This window comes from Ranitomeya variabilis, chromosome 7 (assembly GCF_051348905.1).
Source record: "Ranitomeya variabilis isolate aRanVar5 chromosome 7, aRanVar5.hap1, whole genome shotgun sequence".
Classification (NCBI taxonomy): domain Eukaryota; kingdom Metazoa; phylum Chordata; class Amphibia; order Anura; family Dendrobatidae; genus Ranitomeya; species Ranitomeya variabilis.
In genome coordinates this window covers 17,375,375-17,385,889 of record NC_135238.1, presented here as the reverse complement: position 1 = coordinate 17,385,889, position 10,515 = coordinate 17,375,375, and the positions used below count along the sequence as shown (strand labels likewise).

The 10,515-nt window shown below is 38.1% G+C and overlaps 1 protein-coding gene across 1 annotated transcript; it reads left to right on the top strand.

Moving 5' to 3' along the window:
- Positions 1–1,530: 1,530 nt before the first annotated feature.
- Positions 1,531–9,685, top strand: LOC143786171 (NXPE family member 4-like). Its single transcript, XM_077275459.1, has 6 exons — positions 1,531–1,560; positions 2,224–2,359; positions 2,464–3,230; positions 7,413–7,474; positions 7,827–8,045; positions 9,141–9,685. Exons 2-6 carry the CDS (start codon positions 2,282–2,284, stop codon positions 9,683–9,685), a joined length of 1,671 nt encoding a protein of 556 aa, XP_077131574.1. The 5' UTR covers positions 1,531–1,560; positions 2,224–2,281.
- Positions 9,686–10,515: the final 830 nt, after the last annotated feature.

Sequence of the window (10,515 nt, the reverse complement as noted above, 5' to 3'; positions counted from 1 at the left end):
GATTAGTGTATATGTGCGCGACGCCATCGCTCCACCCGGGGAATCATCTTCTGTCTTGTCAATTGAAACAGTCCGGCTTAAAGAAGGCGAAATAAAGGGGCGTGTGACCGATATTGGACGAGGGCTGGATGTATTAGTCAGGAAAGGGTTAACAGATTCATTTCCAGCAGAATATAGTGAATTCTACCCAATGTTTTGCTTTACTTAAAGGGGAAGTCTACTCACACAATATGGCTCCAAGGACTGAGCACCTTCATATTGTAAATGTGTTCATTGGTTTGTTATTCACTGAATGAATCAATCAGTCGTATAATCTTTACTTCATTCAATCATTCATTCCATCCATGTGTTTCTTAATTTATTTTTTCCTATTTATTTAATTGGTTTTTCATTGATTCTCTTTTTTTCTTATGATTTCTCATTCATTCATATTTCATCCATTCTCTTATTCATTTTCAGTTTTGTCGTTGTTTTTTTTAGTTCTCAGTCATAATTTCATCCATTTACCGTTCATTCACGCTCTTTTCTATCGATAGGTCTCTTCATTCATTTATTCAGTCAATCATTTGTTTATGCATTCATTTATAACTATTATAAGTTCATTCATTTTGCTTTCATTTTTTAATTCATTCATTCTCATTTATTCAGTAATTCATACATTTTATTTCATTCATTCCTATTCATAGATTTGCTCTCTCATTGATTTGTTCATTCTCATTAATTGCCTACAACAAATCAACACAGATTCATTCACATATTCATTATTTCGTCCATTCTTTCACTTGTTTGGTTATGCATTCATTCCCATCTATTCGTGTCTTTAATACATTCCTTAACTAATTAATTCATTTTTCACGTTTTTGTTCTTTCATTCATTTATTTAATATTTCACTTATTCATTCAATTTCATTTACCTATTCAAACCACTATTCATTCATTCATTCGTCCATTCATTTTCGTGTCTTCTCATTCATTATTTCATCTATCCATTCATTAATTAGTAGTTTTGGTTATCACATGCATTCATTCAATCTCATTTTTTCAATCCATAGATCTATTCAGTTCTTTCATTTGTTTGAGCTTTTATTTATGACTTAATTTGTTCTGTATTGATTATTCATTCATTCTTTCAGTCAATCAATTCATTCAATATGTGTTAATTATTTGATCTATTTATTCATGAATTTGTCCATTCATTCATTCTCATTCATCTACATGATTATCAATTTATTTCTTTATTATTTAAGTCGTTCCTATTTATTTGCGTGTTCTGTTTTTCTCATTCAATTATTCATTCATTCTTTCATTCATTTTCCTTTATTGGCAACTACAAATCAGATCAGATTCCAGATGTTCTCTTAATGCAAAACAAAGAAGGCTATATTGTAATCATTATAGACCACACCACTTTCATGTTACCGCCAATCATTTATTTCTATTCCATAGTTCTTCATTCATTCATTCATTCATTCATTCGTTGTTTATTTCACAATTAATTCTGGACAATTTGTTATAGAAAACAGTTGCAGGATCCTATAGACAACGCAAGGCAGCAGAAAGGTAAATTCTTGATCATGTACTCTTTAATCCTTTGTCATTCATTCATTCGTTCATTCATTCATTCATTAATTTATTCTCCTTGTCTATGAAGAACGTATTTTGACAAGAGACATATACAGTGATTAATTATTGCATTTGCTCCTGTTTCTCGTCTAGTTTTTGGTTTTTTTATTTGTGCCAAACTCTACTTACCGTAATTTACCCGTGTTTAAAATCTAGTTCTATGTGTTGTTCATCTGTTTTTCTTCTCTGTTCGCTATTGCAAATCTAGGTTTTTGTTTTTTTTTATGTTTTCCAGCTGTTTGGGCCCGATTCATCCATTTACGGCTTTTTTTAAATTTCACAAAATATTTGAAGATTTTGCTGCAAAAAAATAAAAAACTGACAATTAATAAAACAAGTCAAAAAATTGAATATGACTTAAAAAAAAATGGAAATGATGAATCGGGTTCTTCGTGTTTAAATTTTGAAGAAGGAAAAAAGTGAAAGTTCTCAAATGATTAGATTGATGGTGTTCCTGGGGAAAAACAGACATTGTTTTCATTCTATTATTTAAGAAAATTACCACACATTAAAGATGATCAAATTTTGTTCTTATGCCTCATGAATGGTCATTGAATTTCTACATTTGTGAAGTTTCCTTTTGTATTTTTGGATCTCTAGCAGGATCTGATATTGGATCCATTTCCAGCAAGGGTGACCTTAGTGTGAACCTACCACCATGCGTAAACCTTTTATCCCAGTACTTCTCCTTGCCATATTTCTTCTAAGCTTTGGTTGGTACCAGAAGAAATTCCAGGTGAGACATGTCTACATACATACAATTTTTTGATTAATTTGTCTTTCACAAGTCATAAAATCCAATTGTATTCCTATATATAATGAGTAATTAACACATTTCAGGATCCTCTGAGAAATTTACTCCAGATCTGCAACACTCCCACCACCAACGAAGAACAACCTTTGATGAAAGAGTCGGCCACTTCACCAAAAACTAAGCTGCAAGTACAATCAACTCCTCCACTGAAAACCAAGCTCCAATTAGAAGTAGACGCCATATTTGAAGAAATAGAGAAACTCATCCCCAATGTGTCATTTACATATTTCAACCAGACCACAAATGGAAGAAATGGTAAGATTTCCATTGTCAACCCTCGAAAGACATATTGTGTTGGAGATGACTTTGTGGTGCAGATCGATATGTTCGATCACTTGGGCAACAGGAAGACGTATGGAGGAGACTTCTTAAGACCAAGACTCTTTTCTCCAAAGCTTGGAGCTTCTGTTTCAGGAACCGTGGAGGACTTCAAAAATGGGTCCTACCACGTTCACTTTCCGTTGTACTGGGCTGGTAAAGCTAATGTCACAATTCTGTTAATCTACCCAAGTGAAGGAGTGGCCGCTCTCTGGAGGTCAAGACATTCCAGTCAAGGACTTATTGGTTTTCAGGGGAGATATGAAAAGTTTGGTAAAGAAGCCGTAAGCAAATGTGCCTTTAGGCTCTCTAATGAGCATGGGAAGGAGATTTGCGAATATAAGGACCCTCTATACGAGGAGGTCTTCCACTGCTACAAAGCTCCCAACTTTACTTGTGAAAGTCTGAAGGATATGAGTGGCACAGATATTCAGGTTTCATATCTTACCGCAGTGGAACAGCAAATATTTCAGAGGTATGATTTTCATTATGATTTTACATTTTGAAGAAGTTCACCTGTTGTTATTTCCTTAAATGTCATAGAGACAGGTCCAGATGGTGATGGTGGTGAAAGTCTACGGCTTAGAACATCCATTGAATCCCAGCATGACAGGACCATGCCTCTTAGTCTCCTCAAGAGTTCAAGGTTTTTTTTGACTAGGTGGTGAGGTGTCAATAAAATCAAGGCTGCTTCCAGAGAAGCCCAAGTGTTGGAACTTTAGAATTTGAGAAGTTTTGATTCTTTCCAAGTGGCAAAATCCCTTCATTTTAGGAATCAGTAGAAGACCTGGTACAGGGACCTCAGCTGATATAGTCTTTGGAGGTGGCTTAACTTGTCTATAACAACAAAATATGACCTACTCTGTTTTGATGGATTATGGTCATGTTTAGAGAGATACTATAGATAGACATGTTCTTGTTGAGCGCCTTGGACAGAGTTCTGTAGTATAGTCATACCCATTGATGACGAAAACATGGATACATTTTTAAAACATCTGGATTTTATTTTAGTCCTAAGTATGAGTCACATGCAGAAATTCAAGCACTTTCAGCCTCGGCTGCTATCAGCGAGGTTACTAATGGTTGTCTGCGGAAGGTTATTCCGCCCCATGCATTTGGCAAAATCATCCAGATCCGCTGTTCACAGCTTATGTGTAATCACCGACCAATGACGTCCCAGATGTACCCGATGGTAGACAAGTCCGGAAAACCTGCAGTCATTGTACCATTTTTAGGCCATGCAGGCTGGTCACAATAACATGAGCAACATGTGACCTGGCGTTGTTGTGTTGAAAAACAGCTCCTGGGAAACTTTCTTGTTCTCTCATGATAGCCTCTTCATGGAGCTGCCCACAAGGTCTCCAAACCAATCTTTTACTGTCATTACATCCCAAGACAAAAGCGGGACTCATTGTTAAAGAGGACAAACCTCCATTTCAGCCTCCATTGCTGTTTTTCCCTGCACCATCCAGACTTTCGAGAACAGTGGTGAGAGATCAGAGGACACCTGTAGCTGGATGTCTGGCTTGCAGCTCAATGTCGTGCAGATGCCATCTAATGGTTTGTGTAGACATTGTTTGTCACATTAGACTTGACATTTGATGTCTAATTTCACAGTAGTACAGAATGTCTCACTACGTTTCCTTCTTCAAACTGAAGGGACCACGTGAGTAACACCATAGCGAGGTCTTTATGAGGGAACATAACACCGTTCATGCTCCCGGGATTATGGTGTGTGGTGAGATAATGTATGGTACCTGGACCCCTCTAGTCTTCATTCCAGGTCACTAACGTCTGTCGTTACATTGATTTGGTGGTGGAACCTGTGGTGTAGCCATTTCTCCAAAGTGTCCAAGAAGCCATTTTTCAACATGACAATGCCAGGCCACATGTTGCTCATACATCCATACTTATGTGATCCGCCTGGGTGCCCTAAACGTGCTTTCATGGCCGCAGTGTCTCCGGACTTGTCTCCCATCGAGCACATCTGGGACGTCATTGGTTGACAAGTGCCCAAGTGCATTCAGCGGTAGAACCTTCCTCAGGCTATCATTAATAACCTGGGATTTCTGGCTCAGACTCCACACTGAAGAAATCCAAAGGTTTTAAACATTTTGTGTTATTTTTTTTCCATCATTTGCAGACCAGTATCTTCTCCATCCTGGGATTTCCATAATTCCATGACTTTTCCTTTTTGATGTTGTAATTTCAATGTTGAAAAGAGTATATGTCTCCATGGTAACAGACTACAAACAAATCTGTGTTGTCAGATTCTGTAGTCATACCTTCTTCGCTCTGTCCGCTGCTTCTTATTAGCCTACTAAGCGCATGTTAGAAAAAAGAAGATATATGAGCATGACTGACGGATGAAACTATGCAGAGTCTGTTTGTAGCCACTTGTCATGGGGGCACATAGGCTTACATAGGCGCTGTATACACAAAACCTTCTGACTCATCTGGATTAAAAAACAGCTTTTAAATTCCCTACAAATATGGCTACAAAGAGTTTCTCTTCCTCTCTAGGTCCCAGCCGGTCTTGTATTACACAGACAGTTCATTTATTTTAATGCGCACTGTGTAATACTTCATTGAACCTCTAGGGGCACTGCAAGTAAACGGAACACTTGCTGCCAGGTTCCTCTAGAGATCACAGTTGGTCATTGTATGACCCTTTTAATCCCTGTTTCACACCACTTTTTTACAATCTTTAATAGCTACACGGTTTTATATTATAGATATAAAAAACTGATCTGCTACAAAACTGATGAAAACGGATGCATTTTAAAGCAATTTTATCAATTTTTAAGCACCTACAGTGGCATGTTAAAGTTTGGGCACCCTTGGTCAAAATTACTGTTATTGTGAACAGTTAAGCAAGTTGAAGGTGAAATGATCTCTAAAAGGCCTACAGTTACAGATGACACATTTCCTTTGTATTTTCGGCAAAAAAAAAATTGTAGTTTTTTTTTTTTTTTTAATTTTAAAAATTACAAAGAGGGAAATGGGCCGATGCAAATGTTTTCGCACCCTTGAAGATTTATGTGCTCTTTGACTAAGGTTTCATAACTTAATTAGCCTGTCAGGGTTGTGGCTTGTTCACTAGCATCGTTAGGAAAGGCCAGGTGATGAAAACTTCGCAGCTTTATAAAAACCCAGCCTCCTCTAACCTTGTGCCAAAAACCAGCAGCCATGGGTTCTCCTATGCAGCTGCCTTGCACTATGAAAATGAAAATGGTAGAGGCCCACAAAGCAGGAGAAGGCTATAAGAAGATAGCAAAGCGTCTTCAAGTTGCCCTTTCCTCAATTACAAATGTAATTAAGAAATGGCAGTTACCAGGAACACTGGTGGTCAAGATGAGTTCTGGAAGACCAAGCAAAATTTCATTGAGAGCTGCTCCTAGGATTGCTAGGGAGGCAAATCAAAACCCCCGCCTGACTGCAAAAGACCTTCAGAAAGATTTAGCAGACTCTGGAGTTGTGGTACATTGTTCTACTGTTCAGAGACACCTGCACAAATATGGCCTTCATGGAAGAGTCATCAGAAGAAAACCTCTCCTGGGTCCTCACCATAAAATTCAGCATCAGAAGTATGCAAAAGAACATGAAAACTAGCCTGATGCAATTTGGAAACTACTCCTGTGGACCGATGAGGATAAAATAGAACTCTTTGGCCACAATGATCAAAGGCAGGGGTGGAAAAAAGGGCACAGAATTTTAGGAGAATAACATATCACCAACCATTACGCATAGGGGTGGATCAAACACATTTTGGGGTTGTGTTGCAGCCAATGGTACAGGGAACATTTCATGGGTAGAAGGAAGAATGGATTCAATGAAATTTCAACAAATTCTTGATGCAAACATAACACCTGTAAAAAAGCTGAAGGTGAAAAGAGGATGGCTGCTACAAATGGAGAATGATCCTAAACACACGTTACAATGCACAACAGACAACCTCAAAAGGCGCAAGATGAAGGTTTTACAATGGTCCTCACAGTCCCCTGATCTGAACATCATTGAAAATCAGTGGCTAAACCTCAAAATAGCAGAGAATGCAAGACGACCCAGGAATCTCACAGAACTGGAGGAATTCTACAAGGAAGAATGGATGAAAATCCCTCAAACAAGAATTGAAAGACTCTTGTCTGGCTACAAAAAGTGTTTACAAGCTATGATACTTGGAAAAGGGGGCACTACTAGGTACTTTTGCATTGGCCCATTTTCTCTTGTAATTTATAAATTGTAAAAAAAATAAAAAATGAAATTTTTTTTGTCTAAAATCCAAAGAAATGTCTCATCTGTAACTTCAGGCCTTTTAGAAATCATTTAATCTACAACTTACTTAAATGTTCACAATTACAGTAATTTTGAGCAGCGGTGCCCAAACTTTTATATGTCACTGTACATTGCACCCATTCTTCTTTTTTTTTTTTTTTATAAAAAAAAAGGTTTCGTTTTTTCGTTATATTTTTCTTACAGGATGAAAATGTGCAGCAAATTGCGTTTTTTTTCTGTCCTGTATTAAAACTAAGTACCCTGCAAAAACGTGGTGTGAAACCACTCTATCGAAAATGTTTTCTTTCAATATTCCAGGTTTTTACAGAGTTATAACCAAATAGTGGCTAATTATTATTTTTTATTACTCCTTGTTTTTAAGGTCAAATATCGCCGTGCTAATCCCACAACAGTTTTCGCCTATTACTGTGATCCAATGCAGCAGTAAGTTTTAACATCATTTCCTTTTTTTTTCAATAAGGTCCAATTAATCAGTCTTCTTAGAAAGGGGCTGACCTGCAATTCCAGAAACAGTCATTGAACAAGAGGGTCACTGTTTCTTAAGAAAAATAAAACAAAAATAGAATAAGCAAAAAAAAATTACATATTTTACACCGATTTACTTAACTTTTTGTGTTTTTTTTTTAAAGTTGAACGTAACCAAAAATTACGAGTCGAACAGAAACAAAATTGCAGCATTTCAAGCAGTTTTGCGGCAGAACACGTGCATGAACTGATAGATGAATCGGTGCCATAATGTAAGAGCGGACGCGTGAAATAATCGGATGTTTTACAGATGCAGCAGAAGCCCCGAAACCAAAGTGTGAAACTGGAATGAGCTCCCCTGTCCCGAGCGGATACTTCTACGATGAGATCTGGAATCCAGTTTACTGTAACATGACGGTTTACAGATTGGCGGAGAACTTTACTAATTGTCTGCAGGGGAAGAAACTCTTTCTCATCGGAGACTCCACGTTGCGTCAGTTCATCATGCACTTCACCGAGAGAATCAAGAGTAAGGATTACACCTCTCCGGACCGAATCATTGTATTTAGTGATGAGCGAACGTGCTCTTATCATAGCATACTCGGGTGCTAATCGAGTGCCTAACAAACAGGCAATCCCTGCATGCGTTGAGGCTTTCGAGCAGCCATGGAGACTCGAACATATTTTTCGAGCACGCAGAAGACACTCGGTTAGCACCTGAGCGTGGTCAGATATGACCTTATCCGAACACGTTAGCTCATCACTCATTGTATCGTAAAATATATTTTATCTTTCCATTCTGCTCTATATTGTAAGATTGTTTTTATCCAATGGCAGCAAGTAGAGAAGTTAGAACATTGTCCGATCATTAGACATTGCCTGGGAAACCGGCCACTTCTAATTAACTGCAGAGTTGGCCAATAACTTTGACATTGAGCAATAAACTGTAGAATTTTAAATCCCTCCGTTCTTGAGAGCAAAAAGGATTTTTTACTAAAAAGGAAATTGCAAAGTTAATTGGTTTTTTTTTAAGCATTTTTACACACTTATGGTGTTGAGAAAACCCCTTTAATATTGGCATTCTCACATTTTGGAATGCACCCACTTTCCGCCATCTGGACCCTTTTTCTCTAAGCCATGATTGCTTTTGAAATGAGCCACAAAAAAAGTCTAAAAAACATAGTAGATCTAAAGCTTGATGCAACGTTATGTGTCAAATTTTTGGCCCATTTTTTTTACAATCATTTAGGGTCAGTAAATCTGACTCACAATTTATTAAGAAACCCTCCTTTAAGGAGTCTTCTCATGGCGATGGCCCATGTCTGATAGTGATGGATCCAGGTCCTAGAACCCCTCAAGGATGTCCCGCTCAGACACACATATCCCCTCCAATGGGTCTAAATGCGGAGGAAATGTAAAATTACATGATGGCTCGCAAATGACTGACCCAGTGCGTAGTACGTGAATGGACAGCGGCCACCAAAGAGGAAGCCAGTCTTTCAGGTCCTACTTACTGCTCATTTTGGGGGTTCAGTGGGGCAGCCCTCCTTCTATGTTGCTCATACGTCTTCATATGCTTCACCATTGGATTTACACACTCTTTTTTAATGATTGTTTCCTTTAGTTGTAAAATATTTCCGATACCATTATGAAGGATGGATTGGTTGGCCATTAACACTGGAAGCCATGAACATGGAGAAGGATATATATGTTTCCTACAAGAGGCACGGCTTCCCATTGCAACATGATGGCTTCTACTACTTCAAAGAGGACCAATACACCAGTCGTCAGATCGACCAGCGCGCCGGGGGGAAAGACACCATTTTTGTGATCACGATGGGTCAACACTTTAGGCAGTTTCCTCTTAAGGTTTTCATTCAGAGAGCTGTCAACATCCGCAGAGCTCTAGAGCGACTGTTCCTCAGAAGTCCCGACACTAAGGTCATCATAAAAACTGAAAATACAAGAGATCTCTTTGCCCCAGCGGAAAGACAAGGAGACTTCCATGGCTATACTCAGTATTTGGTCCTCAAAGAGGTTTTTCAGGGGATCAATGTTGGTTTTGTGGATGCATGGGACATGACGGTGGCATCGTCTACAGCATCTGTACATCCTCCCGGTTTTACCTTTGCAAATATAATGAGCCTAACGCTCACATTTTCTTGTTAATAAAATAGGGAAGGACTACTATTTTTATTTTTATTTTGGTATGTTACTTTGAAAGGTCAAGGGAAATGTCCTATGGACCAAGGTAATTCTCTTCAATCATGAAAAGTTACTGGGAACAATGTAGGTGTAAAAGGAATCGAGCTACATTGGTTTTCTTGGTCAGGGATGGTCACTTGGACTAGAGATTAAATGATGAAAACTAAATAAGAGAAGACTTTTTAGCCAAAATAGACTTCTAGGTTGGGCAAAATCAGTAGAAGTCTCCTATACTAGTGAAGACCACGTAGACGAGAGCATATCTGCTAGTCTAGGAAAGACTTTATAGACATAAAAACTAGCCAAACAGATTTCTTGGATTATTAAAGATTATCTCGACCAAAAAGTATCGTTTAGCTGAGGGGCCATCTAAGACTAGGCAAGATCACATGGACCTGGGAAAGTCACTTAGACCAGAGGGAGACTCATGGACTTTAGGATGTCTCGTAGACTCTTAAAGTTGTTTTCGACAAGTGAATGTCTCTTAGCCAAGAAAGATGGTGTGATGATATGATCTTTTGGACCGGGGTAAGGAAGGTGTCTTTTAGTTACTGTATGTCTTTCGAACCAGTTTACGTAGCTATACCAAGAGAAGATCTCCTGTATCACAGAAGGTTATTGGTCAAAGGGAGATTGCTAGAACAGCTCTAGTTCAATTCGTAGAAGCTGAGGGTTAATTTGTATTATGATATGCACTTGTGTAACTTGTAAAATTGTAATTTCTGTGTATTACATCATGAAATGTATTATTATCAATAAACCAGGGATTTTGCACATTTTTTAAAATTAAAAAA